The sequence below is a fragment of the Arachis duranensis genome, chromosome 3 (genome assembly GCF_000817695.3).
Source record: "Arachis duranensis cultivar V14167 chromosome 3, aradu.V14167.gnm2.J7QH, whole genome shotgun sequence".
NCBI lineage: Eukaryota > Viridiplantae > Streptophyta > Magnoliopsida > Fabales > Fabaceae > Arachis > Arachis duranensis.
In genome coordinates, this window is record NC_029774.3 from 19,476,130 (window position 1) to 19,500,853 (window position 24,724).

At 40.8% G+C, this 24,724-nt stretch overlaps 2 protein-coding genes across 2 annotated transcripts; one reads left to right on the forward strand and one right to left on the reverse strand.

Annotated features, from left to right (window-relative positions):
- Positions 1–8,533: 8,533 nt before the first annotated feature.
- On the reverse strand, positions 8,534–10,564 carry LOC107477853 (uncharacterized). The gene is made up of 2 exons (XM_016097932.1): positions 9,685–10,564; positions 8,534–9,537 (listed from the first exon to the last, which is right to left on the reverse strand). The coding sequence occupies exons 1-2, from the start codon at positions 10,562–10,564 to the stop codon at positions 8,534–8,536; spliced, it is 1,884 nt and encodes a 627-aa protein (XP_015953418.1).
- Positions 10,565–12,408: 1,844 nt separating this feature from the next.
- Positions 12,409–13,817, forward strand: LOC107477854 (pentatricopeptide repeat-containing protein At4g16835, mitochondrial-like). The gene is made up of 2 exons (XM_016097933.3): positions 12,409–12,499; positions 13,221–13,817. The coding sequence occupies exon 2, from the start codon at positions 13,290–13,292 to the stop codon at positions 13,815–13,817; it is 528 nt and encodes a 175-aa protein (XP_015953419.1). The 5' UTR covers positions 12,409–12,499; positions 13,221–13,289.
- Positions 13,818–24,724: the final 10,907 nt, after the last annotated feature.

Below are 24,724 nucleotides of genomic sequence, written 5' to 3' on the forward strand. Positions count from 1 at the left end.
CAACTAGGCCGGGCCGCAATATTGCCCACAACGCGCCAGCTAGGGTTGGGAGTGCGGTTGTTGGTGCATTTTAATGCTTTTGTTTCGTCGCGAGGTCGGTCGCTCGTGGTTAGTGCGTGCCTCCTACACGCAAGCTAGTTTCGTTGTTTTGGGAAAGCGTCGTTTGTCGCCTCGTTCTTCGCGCCTGCCATTAAGTGCATTTATGGGTGATTTGAAAGCGTGGGAAAAAGCCCGTTTTACCCATGTCGTTTGCGCTTCTCCATGGCAGTTTCACTTTGCTTTTGTCTTTCCTTTCTTTGCCTTAGCGTTTTACCCCCCAGTTTTTTTCGATCATCATCATTCTAGTAAGTTCTTTGTTTCTTTCCTGCTTCTTCGCTTTGTTGCGTGTTTATGCTGTTTATATGCATTCCCTTATTCTTGTCTGTTTGGCTAAAGTGTCAAATTTGCATGTTTGAGTTGTAAAAACGTTAGGCAGATGCTAGAGGGGTTGCCATTTAGGTTACTGATTCTTACTTAGTTGTGGACTTAGCCTTGATTTTACTGCAGATAGGCAGCTTGTAGCGTTTAGCGTTAGTAGCACTAGTTTTAGCTTTCCCGACTTCCCGACTTGGTAGCCTAACTTTGTGGTGCCCCTACTGTAGGTATGGCACAACTTTCCCTCCCGAAATCCCCCATTGACAGATATGCGTGGGTTACTTCCGATGTGAAGCGAACACCTTCGCAAATGACATTGGAGGATCTCACAGAGTTCCGTGTCCGCGACCAGCTATGTGGGGGCGCTGACAAGAAGGCGCGCTATGAAGCGTTCGTTCCTGGCGAGCATGAACGCCTATGCCAACTCAATCTTAATATTCCCCAAATTGTCGACTGGATATGGCTGTACAAGGCTATGTTCTCTGTCTTGGGGGTTCGCATCCCCTTCTCCCCCTTCCAGATGGCCCTCTTGAATCGGTGTGACGTGGCTCCGTCACAGTTGCACCCGAATAGCTGGGCCGCAATTTGGTGCTTTGAGATGGTTTATGAATTCCTGGACTTGCCGGCCTCTGTGGAGGTGTTTCTTTGGTTATTCGTTTTTAACGAATCCTTCTAAGGAGGGGAAGTATAAGAAGGGGTTCATGTCCTTCCGGGCCGCCCAAGGAAGACAAATCTTTGGGACATTCGAAGATTCGTTTCACGGTTTTAAGGACAAGTTCTTCAAGGTCCGACCTGCGGAGGGAGTGCATCCTTTCTGGCTTACCTTGGAGGGTGAGAGGCGGATCCCGACCTATTGGAGTTTCGGGGCTGGGTCCAACGCTTTTACAAAAGTAACCTATAAGGGCCTGACCCAACGGGACAAAAACATCGCTGATGTGTTGCTGGCCATCTTTAATAAGAATAATCTCAACCCTCATCTCTTAATGGGTGACCAGGAGACGGGTAGGAGTTATGTAAGTAAGTGGTCATTTGGTAGTGTTGTCCCCCACCCCTCTTTTTTTATATATATCGATCTGACGAGTTGTTCTGTTGATTGCAGTAAGTGTGGCTGCCGATCGCACTGGCCTTGAGGATTTAATGGCCCAATTTCTCCCTGATGCGAGCGATGATAGCTATGCTACGCATTCTACTGAGCACGCGGCTTTCTATCATGCCGAGGTACAATCAACTCCTCATCCGCCACCAAAATCTACCGGGCCAATGGTTACGACTGGGCCGAGCAGCAGCGGCGTGGTGCCTCCTGAGGTCGAGCTGATTGTAGAGGGTCCCGATGTCGCTATCATCGAGAATCCTTGCAAATGGAAGCCGACCTCTAGTCACGAGGGGTCACTTACTGTAATGGAGAAGAATTTTGATGCTGGTAGCTTCATTAATTCTCAGTTCGTGCCTGGTACAGACGAGTTGATACGTGTTCAGGAGGGCATTCTCGTCATTTTGAAGTTAAGGGACAGAATGGTAATCTTGTCATATTTAAGGATCTGAGAAGAATTGTACCATGCCAGTCTTGGACATCAAGAAGACCAAGAGTCCGTCTCAAAAACAGTGGTGCTGAAAGGGCGACAAGTCATAAGGCCCATTGGGTTAAGTCAGGACAGCAAGAAACCCAATAATGCTTTTCAAATTCAATGGGAGGAATAATTTATTATTAATTTTCGAATTTTTAGGCATTTATGTTAGTTTGTTTTGTTGTTAGAGTTTGTTGGAAGATTTGAATTACTTCTGATTTTCTTAGTAGTATTTTTAGGAATTTTAAATTTAAATCAAATCTGATCTAATCATAATAAGATCAAATCTGATTTAAATTAGTTATCATATTTTTAGGATTTTAAATTTAAATCAAATCTGATCAAATCAAATAAGATCAAATCTGATTTAAATTAGTTATCTTATCTTTTAGTTGGTTGTTAGGAGCCTATTTAAACACCTCTGGTGAAACCATTTGGAATAAATTTTGATGAATAAAATTTTCTTAGTGCTTTATGCACGTTTTATTTTGTGTGATTAAGTGAGGTGAGTGATTTGCTTCGCTTGTTGCATGGAGAAGATTGAGTGATTCAATTTTCATCCCTCTGATCTAGGTTGTCAAGGACATGTTTTTTGAAGGTCTAGTAGGGAAAACTCTTCATGACCTAGGTTGCTAAGAACAGGTTTCTTAGAGGTCTAATAGGAAAAACCCCATTTATCTATCTTTTATGTTTCCGCTGTGTCTTTTCTATTGCAACCCCCTTATCTATCCATTTAATTTTTTCTCCTTATCATCTGGTATCAGTTACAGGTCGTAGGTAAATTCTTATTTATCTACACGTTCAATGGGTCTTGTTTAGTCTCTTTATTTTTATTTTTTTAATTTCTGTAAATTCACGTTAGAGTAAAAAAAACAAAAAAAAATCATTTTTTTCATTTTTTTTGCATTGATCCTATCTTTAAGTCAGTGTCTGAAAAAAAACAAAAAAAATGATTGAGTATTACAATAGTGATGATGAAGAAATCTCATATGTGAAAAAGGGTTCTCGATTGAAAATTCCTGCATTTAAAGAGAGGAATAATCCTGAAGCTTATTTCGATTGGGAAAGAAAGGTAGAGTCAATTTTTGCAAATTGCATCATTTCAAAGGAAAAGAAGGTTCGACTGGTACAAGCCAATTTTTCTGATGATGCCCGTATATGGTGGACTGAATTAGGAAGATCTAGAAGACGGTACGGAAAGAGCCCAATTTGCAGCTGGGAGAAGATGAAGAAAATCATGAGGAGGCAGTTTGTACCATCATCATACCACAATGAATTTTTTGGAAGATTTTGTAAGTTGCAACAAGGTTCATAATCAGTAGAGTACCACACGGAATTTTTATATTTAATGGGCAAAGCTAATATTAAAAGGAGTCCTGAGATTCTTATAGACCGATTTTTGTTTGAATTACGTGAAGAACTTGCAAATACAGTCCAACGTTACCGTTACGCAACCATGGAGGATTTGGTCAAACTGGCCATTGGCTGGAAGCAGGTGCAACAAATGATAGATCGCCATAACAAGAGGATTTCTTCTGCACCTATCTTTCATTCTTCTTCAAAGCCAGAGATGGAAGAATTTGTTGAGTATGCTGTAGATGGTGATGTATTCTTGGAAGATTCAAACGTGCAGAATTTCTCAACTGAGTCCTTGGGATGTGAGCAATTTGAAAAATATAAGAGAAAAGAAATTGAAAAATAGAGTGAGTGTATGAGTGAAAAGAATCCATGTTTGTTTGAAAGCGAGAGTTTTGAGAGAAAATATGAGAATTGTGAGCGAGAGGAGTCAATGAGTGACAAAGAAACTTATAGCAATAAACACACTTGTGAGAGAGATCTAGAAAGTTCTAGCTTAAACAAGAGTGCATTAGTATCATTGAATTCCACAGAGTCCTTAGTTTGTCATACATCTAACCATAAAATTTCTAGTGCTTTTATATCAACTCTTCCAAGCTTTGTAGATTCACTGGTCAATTATGGAGGTATTAATATGGATGAAAAGGAAGAAAGACAAATTGCACACTTTGGACAAGATGGTGAAAACATGGTTGGAAAGATTGAACTTGCACACATGAGGGATATAGCTACAATTCAGTGGATAGAGAAGAGCCATCAAACAATGGTATTTGAACCTGGAGATTGGGTTTGAATTCCTTGGAAGGACGAAGAGCATCTCATTCAAGATTCGAAGACGAATCTTTTTGAAGAGGGGGAGAATGATACGTGCTCAGGAGGGCATTCTCGTCATTTTGAAGTTAAGGGGCAGAATGGTAATCTTGTCATATTTAAGGATCTGAGAAGAATTATACCATGCCAGTCTTGGACATCAAGAAGACCAAGAGTCCGTCTCAAAAACAGTGGTGCTGAAAGGGCGACAAGTCATAAAGCTCATTGGGTTAAGTCAGGACAGCAAGAAGCCCAATAATGCTTTTCAAATTCAATGGGAGGCATAATTTATTATTAATTTTCAAATTTTTAGGCATTTATGTTAGTTTGTTTTATTGTTAGAGTTTGTTGGAAGATTTGAATTACTTCTGATTTGCTTAGTAGTATTTTTAGGAATTTTAAATTTAAATCAAATCTGATCTAATCATAATAAGATCAAATTTGATTTAAATTAGTTATCATATTTTTAGGATTTTAAAATTTAAATCAAATCCGATTTAAATTAGTTATCTTATCTTTTAGTTGGTTGTTAGGAGCCTATTTAAACACCTCTGGTGAAACCATTTGGAATAACTTTTGATGAATAAAATTTTCTTAGTGCTTTATGCACGTTTTATTTTGTGTGATTAAGTGAGGTAAGTGATTTGCTTTGCTTGTTGCATGGAGAAGATTGAGTGATTCAATTTTCATCCCTCTGATCTAGGTTGTCAAGGACAGGTTCTTTGAAGGTCTAGTAGGGAAAACTCTTCTTATCACGAGTTCTTTCATGATGGGGATTTTGCTGCTCAGGCCCGTTGGATGTACCAGTACATGTTGAGGGCGGCTATAATTGCTAGGAAAGTTGTGCCTCTTCTGACTCAGGTTGGGACCTTGGACGGGAAGTACCGTCAGTCCGTTCGAGAGGTTGAGAGCTTGAGGTTGAAGGTTAAGACTTTGAAGGAGAAGTTAGCTGAGTCGGAAGGGAAGGTGAAGACCTCCGACGAGGCGGTTGCCCGACTAGTCGACCGGGAGATGACCTTGGAGTCTCAGCTCAACGCCGCTCGTGGCAAGACTTCGCATCCCAGGATAAGGTCACATCGCTGGAAGCCAAGCTTGAAGAGGTCGAGAGGTCGGCCAAGAGTGCACAGGAAGAGGCCGCCGGTCTAAAGGAGGAGATCACCAACCTGAAGAAGAAAAATAAAGATACAGTAAAGAAGGTCAGGGAGGTGATAATTGGTACTGAGGAGGAGATTAGAGCTCAGGTCAAACTGCTTTCTCCCGACTTCGACACTTCCTCAATTTGAGCGTTCAAGACTATTTGGGATGGTCAGATTGTTGACCTCCCGAGGAAGTGATGTACCTTTGTTTTATTTTATCTTGTAATAGTTTATGTAGACTTTGAATTCTTGAAGTAGGTTTGATGAACTTGTTTACCATTTTGTCGGTAGTTAATGAATTATTTTCTTACCGTTTCGTTGGTAATTAACTATTTACTTGCACTTATATACCGTTTCGTTGGTAACTACGAAGCCGAGTCGTGACTTCTTTGTTTAAGCACTTGAGATTTGGCTTTGTTTAATAGCCGTTTTGTTGTAGCCTTCACGACTTCATTGGTTCCCGGGGTGATCAGTCCCGGGATGCCGTGTTGTTATGGAATTGGTTACCTCTATTTGGCAAAATAATTTGAACAATTTCAAACAGTGTATTAAAATTTGAGATGAGAAGTTTGAAACAAGGAGAAGCAATCAGTGTAGTAAATTGTCATTCATATAAACAACCAACGGGGAGCAATCTAAACATAAAGTAGTACGGGTCTTACTAAACCTGGTTAAACCGGCAAACCGCTTGCTCGTTGGGTGTGCCTCGGCTTCTAGGAATAGAATCTTCTTAGGTTTCTCGCGTTCCAGATTCTGAGAACTTTCCTGCCATCTAGTCTTTCCAACTTGTAGGCACCGTTGCTGAGTACCTCTTTCATCCTGTATGGACCTTCCCAATTTGCCGCCAACTTTCCTTCCCCTGGTGTCGGGAGTCCGACGTCGTTGTGTCGTAAGACTAGGTCGCTCGGCTCAAAATCTTTTTTGAGTACTTTGGCGTTGTAACGCAGGGCCATCCTTTGTTTCAACGCCATCTCCGACAAGTGGGTTATCTCTCTAGTTTCATCCACTAAGTCCTTTTCTGCGGCTTCTTCGACTCCTTCCAAAAGTAGTCGTGGGCTTGGTTCCCCGATCTCCACGAGTATTATTGTGTCTACCCCATAGGTGATTCGAAAAGGTGTCTCCCTGGTAGATGACTACTGTGTTGTGCGGTAGGACCATAGGATTGACGCTAGCTCGTCTTCTCATGCTCCCTTCTTCTGGTCAAGTCGCTTTTTGAAACCTTGTTCACTGCTTTGACTTGGCCGTTAGTTTGGGGGTGTTCGACAGACGAGAACTTCTGCTTTATTCCTAAATCAGTGAAAAACTCCCTGAACTTTTTGTCGGTGAGCTGTGTCCCGTTGTTTGAGATGACGACTTCTGGGATTATGAATCTGGCTATTACTTGTCTCCACATGAACTTTTGGCAATTTGTCGACGATATGCTGGCCAATGGCTCGGCCTCTACCCACTTGGTATAGTAGTCGATGGCGACAATTAGGTACTTGACATGTCTAGGTCCGACCGGAAAAGGCCCTAACAGGTCGACCTCCCATTGGGAGAACGGTCGGGAGGCCATAAGTAGGCTTAGTTTAGTCACCGGTGCTTTGTGAAAGTTGGCATTCTCCTGGCATCTTCTGCATCTCTTCATGAACTCTTTGGAATCCGCCATCATTGAGGGCTAGTAGTAACCGGCCCTGACGAGTTTTTGGGCTAAGTCCTTCCCTCCGATGTGGTGGCCGCAACACCCCTCATGGACTTCGCTTAATACGTAGTCCGTTTGGTCGGGGTGTAGGCACTTCAATAGAGGTTGGTTGAGCCATTTCTTAAACAGGTGGCCTTGTGTTATTGTATACTTGGTCGCTGCTCTTCTTAGCGCCTTTGCCGTCTTGTCATCATCAGGGAGCTTACCCTTTTCCAAGAAATCAATTATTGGATCCACCCAGAAGGGAAGGTCGGTTGCCCGTGTTTTATGCAGGGTTACCGTTGGTTCCTTCATTAAACCTTAAATCAGAGATCGATTCCCCGTTCCTGGCTTTATGCTTGCAAGTTTTTATAGGAGGTCGGCCCGGGTGTTCCTCTCTCTCGAAACGTGCTGCACCGTGACCTCGTCGAACTCCTTGCTCAGCTTTTTGACCTTCTCCAAATATTTCTGCAATAGTGAATCTCTAGCCTGGTATGTTCCATTAATCTGTGATGTGATGGCCTGAGAGTCACTGCACACTTCCACTCTGGTGGCCCCGACCTCTCTTGCCAAGATTAGGCCACCAAGAAGGGCTTTGTATTCCGCTTGATTGTTGGACATCGGGAACTCGAACTTGATTGATTGCTGATACAAAACTTCGATTGGACTTTCCAGGATGATCTCTGCTCCCCCAAACGTTTGGTTGGAGGCTCCGTCCACATGGAGTTTCCACCGTGTGCTAGATGTCTCGGGGGGGTCCCGTCACTTCAACTAGGAAATCGGCCATTGCTTGGGCCATGATTGCATGTCTGGGCTCGTACTGTAGGTCGTATTGGGGTAGTTCGATTGTCCAAGTCATCATCCTGCCCACTAGATCGGGTTTTTGCAGCACTTGGTGGATCGCTTGGTCCGTCCTGACGATTATTTTGTGTCCTTGGAAGTACTGTCACAGTCTACGGGAGGAGGTCAGGAGCACGTATGCTAGCTTTTCCAACTTACTATATCTCAGTTCTACCCCTTGCAATGCCTTGCTCACAAAATAGACCGGCTGCTGGATCTTTCCTTCTTCCCATACTAGAACGGTTGCCAGAGCCTCCTCAGTTACTGCTAAGTACAAGTATAATGCCTCTCTGTTTCTGGGTTTTCCGACGACAAATGGTGTCGAGATTATGATCTTGAAGTGATTGAAGGCTTCCTCGCACACCGGGGTCCATTCGAACACTATCCCTTTTTTCATCAAGTTGAAGAACGGGAGGGCCTTAGCAGCCGACGCACCGAGGAACCTGGATAGTGCGTTGAGCCTTTCCGTCAGTCTCTGTACGTCCTTTACACATCCCGTGCTCTTCATCCACAGGATTGATTCACACTTCTCCGGGTTAGCTTCCACTCCTCTTTGGGTTATCATGAAGCCTAAGAACTTCCCCGCTTCCATGGCAAAAGCGCACTTGAGATGATTGAGCCTCATGTTGTGCCGCCGAAGAGATGCAAACACGGTTTCTAGATTGCTAATGAGGTCTTCGGCCTGGGTGGTCTTCACCAAGATGTCGTCTACGTACACTTCCACCGTCTTGCCAATGAGATTGCTAAACACCTTATTCACCATCCTCTGATAGGTTGTTCCCGCGTTTTTCATCCCAAACGGCATCACCTTGTAACAGTACGTACCCCCTGGCGACCTCGTCAACTCTTTCCTCGGACATTTTTCTTCTTCTCTGTGCCACCGGCTTGGCTTCTGCTTTCACAGCTAGGTGGTGTGACATGAACTGGAGGTCAATCCCCGGCATGTCGGCTGGTGTCCAGACGAACAGATTGCCGTTAGCTCTGATCATTTCTTCCAAAGGTTCTTTCAGGTTATGAGGGAGGTTTCTGTTCACGAAGGTGAACTTTTTCTCCGAATATCCGACCCTAAACTTCTCGAGGTCTCCTTCCGGTTCTGACCTGGGCTTGTCGTCAACCCTGGCATCTAGATCGGCTAGGAAGGCTCTGGATGCCTCTTTAGATTTCTTTCTTAGGGAGAGGCTGGCGTTATCGCATGTGACTGCCATTTCTAAATCTCCCCTGATGGATCCAACTGACCCATCGTCAGCAAGAAACTTCATCATCAATAGCTTTGTACAAATCACTGCTCCGAACTCATTGATAGTGTCTCTTCCTAAGATGAGGTTGTAGGCCATGGAGTCTCTTAGGCCCACGAAGTCCACCATTACTGACCTCTTCCCTTGTCCTCCTCTTATGAATACGGGTAAGGAGACTCTGCCATCAGGTTTGATAAAGTGATCACCCAAACCGACCACTCCGTGTTGGTGGGTGTTCAGGTCATTGTCTCGGAGGCCTAGAGGATCAAACACATTGCGGAACTTGATGTTCGAATCCGCACAGGTGTCTACCAGGATTCGCTTTACCAGGCTAGTTCCCACTCTAGTTGTGATCACCATAGGAGGGTTCTCCAGCAAGCCGTCAATCCATTGGTCCTCAGGTCCGAATAATATTGACGGTACCTTCCTGGAGGGAGGTACGGAACTAGATGATGATATAGCCAAAACTTTGCCATCTTTCTTGCATACCGACTTTGACCTGGGGGCAATGTCCCTTCTGACTACAACGTTCACAATGGTGAGGCCGCGCTCATTGTCTTCCTTGGGTTCCTGTTTCTGCCTCACGGCGTGGTTTTTGTCATTTCCAGGTCAGTCCCGATCCCACCTCATGGGTTCTCTTATGAGATGGGAGAATTCTGCCAGCTTACCTTCCCGAATCGCCTGCTCCAGGGCGTCTTTTAGATCAAAACAATCTTGGGTCTTGTGACCAAAGCCCTTATGGTAGTCGCAATAGAGGTTTTTGTTCCCTCCAGTTCTATCTTTGAGAGGTTGGGGCTTCGACAAGATGCCTTTGTCAGCTATCTGCTGATACACGTCGACGATCGGGGCTGTCAGGGGAGTGTAGTTGGTAAACTTCCTTACCCAGGAGAACGGCTTGTAGGTTTTTGCTGGAGCTCCATTCTTGGAGTGCTCCTTAGGTTTTTCCCTGTTACTGGGCTGACGAGCATGGTTATAGGTGGGTTGCCGCTTGTTGGCTGCCACGACTTGGCTAACCTCCTCATCGTTGATATATTTCCTAGCCACATTTTGAATTTCCTGCATCGTCCACACGGGTTTGGTGGTAAGATACTTCCTGAAATCTTTGTTCAAAAACCCATTCGTCAAGCATAAACTGGTCACTGAGGCGGTCAAGCCGTCAATCTCCAAACATTCATCATTAAACCTATCCAGGTACTTCCTGGTCGGTTCCCTGCTTCTTTGTGTCACCCCTAGCAAGTTTATCGGGTGCTTCGCCTTGGCAATGCGCGTAGTGAACTGAGCCAGGAAAGTGCGAGTTATGTCAGCAAAGGTTGTCACGGAACCTTGGGGGAGAGTGTTGAACCAACGGATTGCCGGCCCCGCCAATGTTATGGGAATGGCGTGACATCTTACTTCGTCACCCACACCCTCCAAGTTCTTCCTGGCCTCGAAGGCCGTTAGGTGTTCTTGGGGGTCTTGGGTACCATCATACCTCATGTTCGTTGGCTTATTGAAGTGCTTTGGTAGCTGGACTTCGAGGATGAAGTGGTGGAAGGGGGTTACCCCCATGATTACAGGGTGTTGCCTTTTCCTTGGCCTCTCTCTGCTCTCCTCTCGGTTTTCCTCCTCGGTTTGTCTTGTTCGAGGTCTAGTGTAGATGATGGGATCTCGCTGCCTTCTCGGCAACTTCCTACTTTCCCCTTGGCTTTCTGACTCTGACTGAGGGTCGAGGTGCGTCGGGAGCGGTCTCTCCGAGGGCTTCTCCCTCTGGCTTCCCTCTTTTGGGGAGACCGGGAGCGATCTTTCCCTGGAGCCGGTTGGTAGCGATCTTTCCCGTGGACGACGCGGTCGCGTGACCTGCGCGATTTGCAGAAATTCAAAAAACACTGGGGGCGATTTCGGGCCGCATTTTTACCCAATTTTCGGCCCAGAAACGCATACTAGAGCCAAGGAACATGCAGAGACTAACAACACTTCACATTACAGACAATTTTAGTTTTAAAATCTAGAGAGAGAGAGAATTCTACCTCTTTCTCTAGGTTTTTTCTTTCACACTCATAAATTAGGATTTGCATGCTTGCGTTGGATGTTGAGAAGAGTTTACCTCCGGATTTGATCACTTTAGTTTGTTCTCTTTACCTTGTTTACTCTTTTCTATTTTGAATCCCTATTCAGAGTTACAACTGAAAAGCTTTTATGACATTTGGAATTTATTAATGCAAGAACTCTTTTATTTTTAGTTGAATTTTTGACTATCACTGATCTTGTCTTCTTTCTATTCTCTCTTCAATTTTGTGAATGTTATATTTATGATAATGGAGTAGTCTCCTAACTTGATTGGGAGCGGATTAAAAGGTGAATCTTGAGTTGGGATACTCAAGAGTTCAATTGTAATTGGGTTGTTATTGGTTGACTTGTTAGTAACTAACTCTAATCCCTCCCAAGGGAAAGGATTAGGACTTGTGAATAGAATTTGACTTTTAACTACGACTTAACCTTCCCTTAATTAATAAGGGATAACTAAGTGGAAACAACTACTAATTATTAATTGATCTTGAGAAGTTTCCAACAAGGATAGAACTTTCGATTAATCTTCTCCCGGTCAAGATTTCTACTTAAATTACATAAATTCTCTGAATTAATTTCCTGTTTAACAAAATCAAAAACAATTTTTAGAAAACCTCTGATTAATAGAATAGCATATCTCTCTGCAACTCATTGGAAGACGACCTGGGACTCATACTCCCAATAATTTTATTCTTAAATTGTGACAACTCTTTTCTAAATTGACAAGTGAATTTTGCTGGTTAAGAGCTGTACTCGTAATGCTGTTTTCCTTAATAATCTTAATCTACCAATTTTCACCGCTGTTCAGTCCTGCAAGGACAGACCCACGGCTTCCTCTAAGTTTTTCTACCCAGCTTTCGTGTGGTGGGTTGTAGAGTAGGTGTCCGGGTCGGTTTCCCAATTCGGATCTGACGTTCAGGTTGGGCCAGTCACCCGGGTCGAAACATTGCACCAACTGGGCCGAGCTGCAACAAATTCCTCATAAAAAAACATAGTACTTAAATTCTAGTAAATATTTAATAATTTCTCATAGGGTGATCCACGCGACATGTACATGGGACCCAATCAAATATTAAGTAAATCATAACCGTGTTAAAAATTCATGTGAGTGGTGATAATACACAATAACAGGGGCCCGTGGGAGTCAGAACTCAGAACGGAGGGGAGTGGCTTTGAAAACAGAGGGAAGAGAGAAGAAAAAGCTACAGGTGAAGAAGTGAGCCCCCACCGGCGAAGGAGAGAGATCGCGAAGGGAGAAAAGACGAAGAAGAGGCCACGCCGGTCTAGAGAACAGAGAGGAAAAGAGAGGCTCGGCGGTGATAGTGTTGCTGCTGTCAGTGAAGACATAGCAGCTCGGCAACAAGATGGCGACGCCGGAAAGATCACCGGTAGGATTCATCCTCAGAGATGGAAGAGAGGACCGGCGGCGTAGCAGAGGTATTTCTTTTTAGTTCTCTTTCAAAAAAAGAAAATTACAATACTATTTATGTGGTAGATTTTAGAGTGAGTGAATGAGTTTGAAAATGTTTATGGTTTGGGTGTTTGATACTTTATTAGTTTAGTATGTGGTTTGACTTATGGCGGAATGTTTGATGGTATTGGTCCGTGTATGTGTTTTGTGAATTGGATGCAAGATGAAAAGGGATTAAATGAACTTTTAGGACTGAATGGTTGTTTTTGTGGTGTGAATATTGGTTCGAATGAAAATATAGAGAATGAAAATAACTAACATTAGAATTTGGGATATAGAATTTAAGATTTTGGATTTAAGGTTTAAAATTTAGAATTTAAATTGATAAATGTTAGGGAAACAATTTTTTTTAACTAACATCAACTTTTTTGAAAATTATTTTGTTTAACTCAAACTTTAAATCCTGAATCATAAAACTTTAACTCTAAATTCTAAATTATAAATCCTCCAAAAAGAATGAGAAATTTTAGAACTAAAGAAAAAGCCCACTAATGTTGGCTAAAAGTTGGCTTCTTATATTTTCTCTTTAAAATTAAAAAAAAAAAAACTATTGGCTAAAAGAAAATTAGCTCCTAGTTGAAGTCTTTTAAAATAACCAAACAAATAACTAAGCACTCACACCAGTTTATCTTCCCGCCACTACAGCTGCATAAGCTCTTGAACACAAAGAATTTCCCGCCACGACAGCTGCATAAGCTCTTGAACACAAAGAAACAACTAAGAATCAAGGCCCCTTAAGGACAAAGCCATCGATTCATGTATTATTCAGGGCTTGTTAGGAACTTTGTTTTAACGCTGAGTAAACGCCACGTGTCCTCCTCCTCCGGCCTCGGTTGTGGCTCCACCATGTTAGTAACCCCACTCCCATCACAGTTCAACCAGAGCATGTTCAACAATGTCGTTGCCTCCAACAAGCTCATCGCCAATTACCTTCGATTGGGTGACATGGATTCTGCTCTCCAAGTGTTTGATAAAATGACAGTGAAGAGCACCGTTACTTGGAACTCTATCCTTGCTGGCTACGCCAAGAATCTTGGGAATTTTGAAGTTGTACGCCAAGTTTTTGATAAAATTCCTGAACCGAATAGTGTGTCTTATAATATCATGCTGGCGTGTTATTTGAACAATTTTGGCATCCACAGAGCCCGTGCTTACTTTGATGTAATGCCTGTGAAGGATACGGCGTCTTGGAACACGATGATCTCAGGTTATGCTCAGATTGGATTGATGGGCGAGGCGCGCATGATGTTCTTGGCAATGCCAGAGAAAAATACTGTCTCATAGAGTGCGATGGTGTCGGGGTATGTGGCTTGTGGAGAAAAAAACAATCAAATAGAGTACAGCCAGCAGTAGCAGTAGAGTTAATCATTCAACAATAGCATTAACCATGTTCTTAACCTAAAGCAGGAGCCAAACACAATGAAAATTATAAGCATGTTCTTAACCACAACACAAGACCATATCTGCCTACAGCATTCATCCATTCAACACAACACAATCTTGCCTAGTGCCTACAACATTCAGCCATTCAACACAACACAATTCTGCCTACAATCAGATAACCCCAATCATAAACATCATTACCAAATTAAATAAAAAATCAACCAAAAATCATCTTGCAAATCAAAAACTCAATCTCTTGAACTCAATAATTACATCAGTTATCCAACTAAATAATTGCATCACAGTTATCATAAACTGATTTCAAAGCCTAGAAGCAGTAAGAAAAACCAATCAACAAAGCACTGACTGAGTATTCTGTTCTGATTCTGTGACTGGGAAGCAAAAATTCAAGTTACAGCAACAAATTCAACAAATTCAATAAATCCAAGTAAAGTCCCGATTTACAGCAACCTTTAGATTAGCAACAAGGCAAATTTGATTAGCAATTCAGCAACATGCAAAATTACAGGGGGAAGGGAAATCTGAAAAGAGAGAACAGGGAAGCGATGGTGCAGGGACTCACAAACGATCGACGGCGAGTCGGCGACCACCCCACGAGTTGCTTCTGCCGCCGGCAACGAGACAGACGAACCACGAGATGCCAGTGACTGAGACGAGACTCGAGTGAGGCTGGGAGGCAGAATCGAGCAGAGACAACCACGGACGACGAGCAGCAACCAACACGCACAGCTCGAGCACTCACTGGCGGAGGGAGGCGCAAGCAGCCGAGCACAGAGGAGAACGGCGAGATGCGAACACCCGACGTGGAGGATCCGGCGAGAGGCCCGAGAGCACGAAGACGAAAGTTCTTGAGTGCGGTGGACGGCGGCAGCAGTCTCTCACTCCGACAGACGGTGACAACTATTGGTGGAGGCTAGGGTTTGCTTTCTTTGGTGGAGGCTAGGGTTTGATGAAGGAAGGAGTTGGAGAAGGGGGAATGGGGAAAACACGCAACTTTTTCCCTTTCAAGGAAGGAAACGAGGTCGTTTTATGTGAACCGGCCGGGTTCCGATCCGGTCCGACCTGCCGGTAACCGGCCGGTTCAGCGGTTATTGAGCGGTTTTTAATTTTGCGATTTTACACGTTGGACTGGACTGTTTTCTTTTCGGTTTTCGGTTGAATCGGTTCGACCGGTCGGTTCGGTCCGATTTTCAAAACATTGGTTATTGCTGTTGTACTCTTTTTTGTATCAGGTCATGCCTATTTATAGGGGTACAAATGCATTGCTATTAATTTTATTTTGTTTTGGAAAATAATTTCTTCAATATAGGAAAGGTTAGCCGCCCAAACTCATAAATGGGCATTCAATTTGTTTTTATCATAACACTTCCCCTTGGATGCTCATTTAGGATAATACCTCATTAAAACCTTACTAAAGAAAAATTCAGGGGAAAAAAAACCTTAGTGAAGAAAAAAGAGTATAATATAATGTTTTGAAAACCAGACCGGACCGAACCGGCCGGTTCAATCCGGTTAACCAGAAACTGGTCACCTAGTCGGTCCGGTCCACCTGCAAAACTGCGTTGCAAAAAATCGGCAAAAAAACCGATTGAACCGGTGGTTAACCGGTGAACCAGGCAAACCGGCCCTGTTTTTATAGGTGCCGGTTTTTTCCCCTGCTAGAAAAACGGTGTTGTTTGTTTAAAAAAAAAAGGGATGAAGAACGCGTGACTTGCAGGCTGCCACTCCCAAAATTGAAAATCGAAAATCCATAATCTCTATTCTCCAAAATCTTCGAAGAAGTGAAGACTGAAGACTGAAGAACCCTCTACTGCCACTCCCAACCATCAGCTCCACTCCCAATCTATTCTCCACTCTCCAAAATTGAAGCAGCTTCTGCATACAACGGATCAGAGGACGCCGTGAAGAACACCCGACGTTCGGCCACCTTCGCGCACCGTCGCCGACGTTCGCACACCGTCGCCCACGCTTGCGCACCGTCGCGCACCTGGGTTTTTGGGTTTCTCCATTTCTGGCTTCTGGGTTTCTCCGTTTCTGCCTTCTGGGTTTCTGGGTTTCTGGGTTTATGGCTTCTGGGTTTGTGGCTTCTGTTCATGTTGTGTTGTTTTCTGGCCTTTCTTCGTTCTTCTCTTGAGGTAAGATCTGGGCTTCTGGCGTCTGTTCAGTGTATAGTGTATACTGTTTTCAATTTTTTTTCTAGCTTCTGTTCTTCTATTTTTTTTATATGATTAATCAAATGTGGAATGAATTTGTTGTATACTTGTATGTTGGATTTGAGAATAAAATTGATGCATGTTGAAATTGAAAATTATGTTCTGCTCTGTTGTTCAATTTTTATTTTTTTAATCTTTTCAAATCTGCTCTGTTTAGTTTTTTTATCCTGTCAATTCTGCTCTATTGAATGCATATAAAATTATAAATTGTATGAACTATGAACTATGAATTGATATATTGAATTATTGTTTGTTGAATATTGTTTCTTTTGGTTGCAAAATATTGTGTTTGTCATTTATGTGCGTTTTAATTTTTTTAGTTACAAACTTTGATATTTGAAGTTGTTTATGACCTTTTAATGATAAATTATGTATTGTTTATTTTGTGAAATTGTTAAATTTTGAATCTTATTAATTTAGAAATTATTGCATTTAACTTTTTAAAATTATGTATTAAATTTTTTATAATTTTACTCTATATTTAATTAAACCAGTTCAACTACGGTTTAACCCCGATTAAAATATTAAACCATTAAATCAGTTACTTGACCGGTTCAATGACCGGTCCGGTTCTCGCAACCTTGGTGGTGACATAATCAGCTCCTCGGAAATAAATGTTTTTAAGACTTTAAGTGGGACTAAATCCCCATTTTGGTCCTTGAGATTCACGCAATTACTCATTTTGGTCCCCAAAATTCAAAATTACCTATACTGGTCCTCCAAATTCAAGTTTTGGCACCAATATGGTCCTTCGACTCTTTCCGGTGATGATTAGGCAAATGGAGTGCTGAGATGACACCCTTCCTGTCACGTTGGACGCTGTAATGGCTAGTTAATGTGGCGAGGGTTGTATTTGTATCCAATTTAGTCCCTCTTATTAAAACTTTGTCATTATAACTCAGATAAATAATAAGATAATTAGGATTTCATGGACTAAATTGGATACAAATACAACCCTCGCCACATTAACTAGCTGTTACAGCGTCCAACGTGATAGAAAGGGTGTCATCTCAGCATTCTATTTGCCTAATCATCACCAGAAAGAGTGGAGGGATCATATTGGTGCCAAAACTTGAATCTGGAGGACCAGTATAGGTAATTTTGAATTTTGGGGACCAAAATGAGTAATCGCGTGAATCTCAGGGACCAAAATGGGGATTTAGTCCTTTAAGTGGACCTTGTAAATTTACAAGATTTGGCTTTGTCGTTTAAGCTGTTTTCATAAAATAACATTTCCCTAAACTTGTTTTATTTGCAAATTCATTGAACTTAAGATGTTAATTTTTTGTAATAACATTCTTGATGTTCAACGTTGAAAAAGTATTTTCCAATTTTTTTATGCTAAAGTTTGGAAAAGTATTTACTAAATATTTAAATCTATCAATAGTTCATTAGGCTCTATTATTAGACACTAATTGAATTTAACGACCTAAAAGCTTTAAAAGAACGCATTAAGTTTCTCAATGAGAATTCGTTCTATTTCTAAAATCAACCATGCATGATATATTTGGTTAAAAGACTAAAGTACTTCACACACTATAAACCAGTTTTACATCAATTTAAACAAAAAAAACTACATACTTGTTTGAATTATGGGATCAATAAATCTGAAAAATAAAAAAAGCTAGAATAAATTTCCAAAATAAATAAATATCTTTATTGAAGCACAACCTTGATAAACTCTAGTCTTTTGTTTTACCGTACTTTCTGCTTCATTCAATTTGAACGTTTGAGCTTTCACTATATTAGGGTAAAGGATTATTTTAATTGTTAATCGTTTAATTAAATTTTAATTTTGTCTATAATATTTAAAATATTCTATTTTTATTCTATTTAAAATTAAAATATTTTATTTAAAAAAATTATTTTATCCCTAGTATTATCGTTTTAATTTTCTTATTCTTTTATCACTTTCCTTCACAAATCACTAAAATTAAACCACTTCTATAATCACTACAATTATGATTTTTGTTGCACGTTAGAAGAAAATTATAATAAAAAATATATATTTAAAAAAAATATTTTGACTAAAAAAATAAAATAAGAAGATAGAGTTTATTAGTAGTTTATTAGTATACTAATATAGAAGATAGTGTTATTGTAGAAAATATGAACGCACTTCAAAGAAAGAAGGAAAAAAAACACTTGGGGAATAGTCAAGTGGGTGGTGGTTGGGTAACCACCTCGTACCTGAGAGGAAGAGAGCTTCTGCCTTCTAGATTTCGCAGGTAGACCCCAGAAATAAATTAAAATGAATATTATTTTGGAAGAATATTAGGGTCAGTAATTTTAGTGTTTTGTAATAATCAATTGGTCATTAATAGTATTTTTAATGGTGTGAGATTACATCTAATAGTGGAAGATTACTCATTTTTATTTTAATGATTAAGTGCTGGCCAAAAAATACAAAAGTTGCTGGCCCTAGACTTTTCCATTATTTTGCAATTGTTTACTTAGCTTCTTCTTTCTGCTCATTCCTAAATAAATTAGTTTCCTATTTTTCGTTAATCAAACAAATTTTAATTTTTGTTTATTATATTTTATATTAATAATTTAAATTTAGAGTTTAAGATTTAGAGATTAGAATTTAATTTAAAATTTAAAACATAATTAAAGTTTAAAATTAATCATTTATACTTTAAAATTTAAATTTTAGAATTCAAGAAACATTATACTTCTTACTTTTTCGAAAGCATATTATTAGTATTCACCACTTTTGCAATTAGTTTTGTAGCGTTGCCATTTTGGTTTTTGAGATGACATAACTACCTTTTTGATATTAGCTAGACTATATTATATAAAAATAAATGGAAAATCACAAAATAAAAATAAAATATTAACCGTTAATATTTTTCTAAAACAAATATGAAATAATTAGTGTGAATTCAAATATAAGAAAAAAAAACGTTAATTATCTAAATATTTATTATTATTATTATTATTTTTTTACAGTATCTCGCAACTCAAGTTGGTTTAATATTTTTTATTTTTAATAAATCGTTGGATGAAGAAACAGTTTTAATTTTTATCTCAACAACTTATTAAAAATTAATGATGGACAATTTGGATTTTCATTAAAAAGTGGACTAGAGGTTTAATTTGAATCTCTAAACATTTATAGTTAGAAGGAAAATATTTAAATATTCTATTCCCTGAAATTATGTGAATATAGTATCTCCTACTATTTTTTTTTTCTTTTTTATTAAAAGAAGAAAGTTCTATGGTTGCGCGTATACAGCATATATATAAGTAGAGAAATGAATCATGGCTGCTTAGACTAACAATATCCATCAAAAGCGTTTTTTCTCTGATCTTCGAAACAACCTCAGACACACACACGTGAGCCAAATTAAATATAGAAGTGTTCTTGTATGGATACCTGGAGAGAGAGAGCTCAGTCTCTGGGAGTCAGCGCCGAGCTATTGCTTTCGATGCCGACCTTCAGGTCTTGTGATAATCCGAGCTTTTCTCCAAGAGTGTGTCCAATCGCGTAGAGCTTTGAGCAAGAAACAGGGGGGAGTGTACCTGCAAAGGCACTCCGAAGCTTAAGTTAGTATTGAGAATTCAATGTGTCCTTTAAAATAGAAGATCATACCTTTTTATAGGTGACAGTCTATGGATCGGTTATGTTTCTGTATTTATTGTTTGTAATAAAGAGTAGTAATAAGATTAAATGTGAGGTTGGACGTTTCTCATTTGTGGAGTAGTCCGTTGAGCTGATCTGTAACGTTAGATTTCAATAAATGACACTGATTATCGAAACAGTGTCTGTCGTGCCGAGTTATAACTGTAATGCCGAACTGTAACGTTGATGTTGTGGTGAATGACAGTCTATGGATCGGTTATGTTTCTGTATTTATTGTTTGTAATAAAGAGTAGTAATAAGATTAAATGTGAGGTTGGACGTTTCTCATTTGTGGAGTAGTCCGTTGAGCTGATCTGTAACGTTAGATTTCAATAAATGATATTGATTATCAAATAGTGTCTGTAGTGCCGAGTTATAACTGTAGTGCCGAACTGTAACGCTGATGTTGTGGTAAATGCCGAGTTATGAATAGTAAAGCCGATTTATGATAATGATTTTATTATGGCCGGACCACAGCCCCCAAGCTTGGCCTGGGAGAGTGTTTAATGAAGCAGGTTGAGCTTTTAATGACGGGTGAATCGGTTTACTGATCAGTTCGGCATGTGGTTTAAATTTGTGTTTGGTTGGTGGTTTGGTCTGGTAGCCCCCAGTTCAAGGTGTTTTATTGAACAGTTATTGAGGCTAAGCGTGGGTGATCAGGAAAGAGAAACAATTAAGTGGGGTATTAATTGTGCTTGTTTCCAAGGGTAGCGTTTAGTATCTGAGACGTTGGGTTTGATGAGAAGGGAAAGTGTTTGGTTTAAAGTGGGTTACTTTAGAGTTGGGGGAAAACTGAAAGGTTGCATGCTTGATGGTTTATTGTCTTCGAGTAGTATCATCTAAACCATGAGTAAGAGAGGTGAGTTACTTTTGTTTTGATTACTTTGGCTTTCTCTGTGTAACCGCGTGTCTCATCTTCTTCGTTTCTGTTTTGTCTGTGTGACTGTTTGTTCCTTCTGCGTGTTTTCTGCTCTTGAATTTTCAATGGGTTATGAAAGAGATACAAGAAGGAAGATAGATTGGGCTTATGATTGGGTAAATGGTGATGTGAGAGATCGTATTTCTTTGTTTTTGGATATCGGTGCTGTGAATCAGATAGATAAGCGGAAAGTTGTTAGGGCTGATTCTGGGGTTCGATTAGAACTGTTACCTTGTAGTGTGGATGATAGGGTTTTTCATAGAGGTGAGGGTTTTGAGCATTTCTTTATGTATAGTTGCGTTTTGGAAGAATTGAGGGTGAGAATCCCTTTTAGTGAGTTTGAGTGTAAGGTGCTGAGGCAGTTAAACTGTGCGCCTTCACAACTTCATCCTAATGGGTGGGCTTTCCTTCGGGCGTTTGAGATTCTGATGGAGTTCTTGGAGGAAGATCCGTCGGTTGAATTGTTCTTTTCGTTGTTCCAGGCGAAAGGAGTTTGGAAAGGAGGTTGGGTAAATTTGAATAGTTCTCCTGGTTTTGCTTTGTTCAAGCTATATAAGTCATCCTTTAAGAATTTTAAGGAAATGTACCTGAAAGTAAGTAGTTGTGAAGATGATTTTCCCTTTTATGTTGACGAGCATTTGGGGGAGAGATTTCCTCTCTGGTGGTGTTCTGAGCCTCAAAACATTTTGGGTCCTGAATCTATAAATCCGAAGGATGAGTGTATTATTGAGTTTTTGACCGAGTTCATTGATCGGCAAGAGTTGATTTCTGTTTATGATCTGCTGCAATGGGAGGAGAATAAGGCTGCCGTTGTGGAATATTTGGGTAAGATTTTGAACTGTGGATGTTATATTATGTCTGATGTTTTTGATGAGGTTTTTGTTTCGTCCTTTTCAGGTGGCAAGTATCCGGGTGTATCTGCGGCGAGTTTGAGGTCTCGTGTGAAGAGCAAAGGTTTGGATAAAGAGGTGTCTTCGTCCAAAGCAGAGAAGGTTGGTGTTGGCGAGGTTGAGCAACCAAAACGTGGGAGGAGGAAAGTTATTGCTAAGAAGAGAAAAGGCGATGTGGTGGATTTGTCTGATGTTTCGGGTGATGAGAAGGATGATGTTTCGATGGAAGATATTCATAGGTTTTGTGAGAACCAGGAAAGGTTACATGGCTTTGTTGAGCAGAGTGAGGGGTTGTCGCTTTGGGGAAAAGATCACCCTTTCATGAATACGGTGGATGAAGTATGCCAGACTCCTTCTGATGTTAGTTTGGCGGAAGAGGTAGGGGACGTGGCCATTGATCAGTATATGCAGGTATGGTTTGTTTTTGGAATGCTATTGTTTTTCTGGTGTTTCATTTGGGGTATTAATCTGTTCCTTTCTTAGGTTGTGGGCTTGCGACTTGCGAGTTTGGGGCGCAGTCGTGAGAAGATTCATCGCAGGGTGATTGAAAAGAAAGAGGATCCGAGTTTGAAGGAGGAATTGGCTGTAAAAGCTGCTAAGGTAACTGAACTTGAGATGAAGTTGGTTGAAGTTGAGAAACAGTTGAAGGAGGTGAAGGAGAGCTATGCTAAGGATGTTGAAGATTTAAAAAAGAAAGAAGCTGACTTATCTTCCTTGAGTGCCCGTATGATTGAGGTTACTGCACAGATGAAGCATTTGGAGAAGAATAAGCAAGGAGAGATTCTGGATTCCTTCCTCGAAGGTTTTGAGAGGGCTGTTCTGCAGGCAAAGTTTCTGGCTCCTGATGTGGATTTGTCGTCGATGGATTCGGGTAAAATAGTGCAAGATGGTGCTATGATTGACGATGATGGCCCTGCAGAGCAGGGAGATGAGAATGTGTAATTATGACAATTTGTCTGTAGGGTTGTTTTGCTCTTGAGTCTGAGCTTTTGATGTTTTGTGGACATTCATAACTTGTTTTTTTTTGTTATCGTAGCCTATATGTTGCATCTTTTGTAGAAAGAAAAAACCTGTATAATGTTGTAATAACTGTGATGGTCGTTTTAATGATTGTTTGGTAGGTTAGTATGACTGATATCAAGGTTTCGTTTTGGCGGAATTGAGCATATCTGGCTTCTGAATTGTGCTCTGAGTAGAAGATGATCTTGTAGGGTTCGGAGTTGGAGTTTGATCGGATTGAAATTTAGTTGCTTGATCTGGTTCTGAATTAAAGGGTGTTGGTTGAGTTAATGGTTAGGATCCGAATTAGATCGGATTGAAATGTTTTGATTCCGAGTTAAATCGGGTTTTGTCTGATTGAGTGATCTGAATCCGAGTTGTGTCGGATGTTGTCTGAATGAAGTGATCTGAAACCGAGTGAGCTCGGAGTTGTCCGAGTATATGATCGGAATCCGAGTTTAATCGGATTGTTATCGGATGTGGTGATCTGATTCCGAAGTAAGTCGGATTTTGTCTGAGTAAATGATCTGAAACCGAGTTAGATCGGGTTTGTCTGATTAAACCGAGTTAGATCAGATTTGTCTGAGTAAATGATCTGAAACCGAGTTAGATCGGTTTTTGTCTGGTTTAATGATCTGAAACCGAGTTAGATCGGTTTTTGTCTGGTTTAATGATCTGAAACCGAGTTAGATCGGTTTTTGTCTGAAAGCGTGGTAAGAGTCTGAGGAGGGTCGGACGTAAATAATTTAATGATGATCTTAATCTGTATTTGATTAAAATCGGTTTATAACCGTTGTGAAAGTAAAAAGTACAGGATGCAAGTAAAGATGACTGAATAAAGTGATTTTATTAATAGAAGACCTTTCAATTGAAAGGCCCAGGTAGGCTAGCCTCGTTAAAACCTCTCCAAGCAAAACCCGTGCGGGAAAAATCTTGGTAGTAGGAAAAAGAGTACTTGCCTGTCCCTGGTATTAGCTGTAGTATAACTTTAAAGAAGATACATTCCACGTGTTAGGTAGATGTTTACCCTCTAAGGTTTGTAGGCGATATGCTCCATTGCCGATCACTTCTGAGATTCTGTAAGGGCCCTCCCAATTTGCTGCCAGTTTGCCATGCGCTGTTTGTTTCCTTGCTTGTTCTGTCTTTCTGAGCACAAGGTCGTGAACTTGGAAAGATCGTGGTTGTAGCTTTTGGTTATATCTACGGGCAATGCGCTGTTGCATTGCTAAATGTTTTATTGCTGCGGTCGATCGGATTTCCTCAATGAGATCAAGTTCTGTTTGCCGAGTTGAGTCTTGGGTAGTTAGGTCGGCCAAGTCCGTGCGTAGTGAGGATTGGGAGATCTCCACGGGGATCATTGCGTCTGAGCCGTAGACCAAGCGGAAAGGTGTCTCCTTTGTAGTTGAATGAGTTGTTGTGTTGTACCCCCAGATGATTTCTGGGATAAGGTCTGCCCATAGACCTTTTGCGTCATCCAGTTTCTTTCTTAAAGCATGTAATATTACTTTATTTGCGGCTTCGGCTAACCCATTTGTTTGTGGGTGCTCTACTGATGAGAAGTGCTGTTTGATCTTTAAATTCTGCAAAAACGATGTGAATTTTTGATCGGGAAACTGGCGACCATTATCGGTGATAATGTGTTTTGATAATTGGCCAGTATAATCCAGCTCTGAGGATTTTTGAATACAGACTTCGGGCTCCGAGGTGTGTTCCACAGATCCCCTCATGTGCCTCAGCAAGCGCGAGCTCTGCTTCTGTTCTGCAAAGACATCTAAGCAGTGGACGAGAGAAACCTCGTTTGTATAGGCAGTTATTATAAATTGTGAAAAAGGAGGCTTGTCGTCGGAATTGTCGGGTATTTCCGACATCGCCTGGCAAGATTCCTGTTTGGAGATACTGTATATATGGAGATCTCCAGTCTGCTTCCTGTGTCACACTTAAGACATGGCTTAGTTCAATGCTCGGCTTAAGTAGTGTTGATTGATAAAGTGAGGATCTGTTTGGTTGGGTGCTGGCGAGTTTAGACAGAATGTCGGCTCGGCCATTACTCTCCCTTGGAATATGGTGTAGTTCGTATTTGGAGAAATTAGAGAATAGATGGTGAACAATATCCAGATATTTTGAGAGCAAATGGTCTTTTA

What these genes read in the sequence shown, in the direction of transcription:
- LOC107477853 (XM_016097932.1), bottom strand. Translation starts at nt 10,564, where the DNA reads ATGGGGGTAACCCCCTTCCACCACTTCATCCTCGAAGTCCAGCTACCA. An exon ending in GGAGCAGGCGATTCGGGAAG is followed by an intron (nt 9,538 to 9,684) that starts GTAAGCTGGCAG and finishes TGAACGTTGTAG; the next exon opens with TCAGAAGGGACATTGCCCCC.
- LOC107477854 (XM_016097933.3), top strand. Translation starts at nt 13,290, where the DNA reads ATGTATTATTCAGGGCTTGTTAGGAACTTTGTTTTAACGCTGAGTAAA.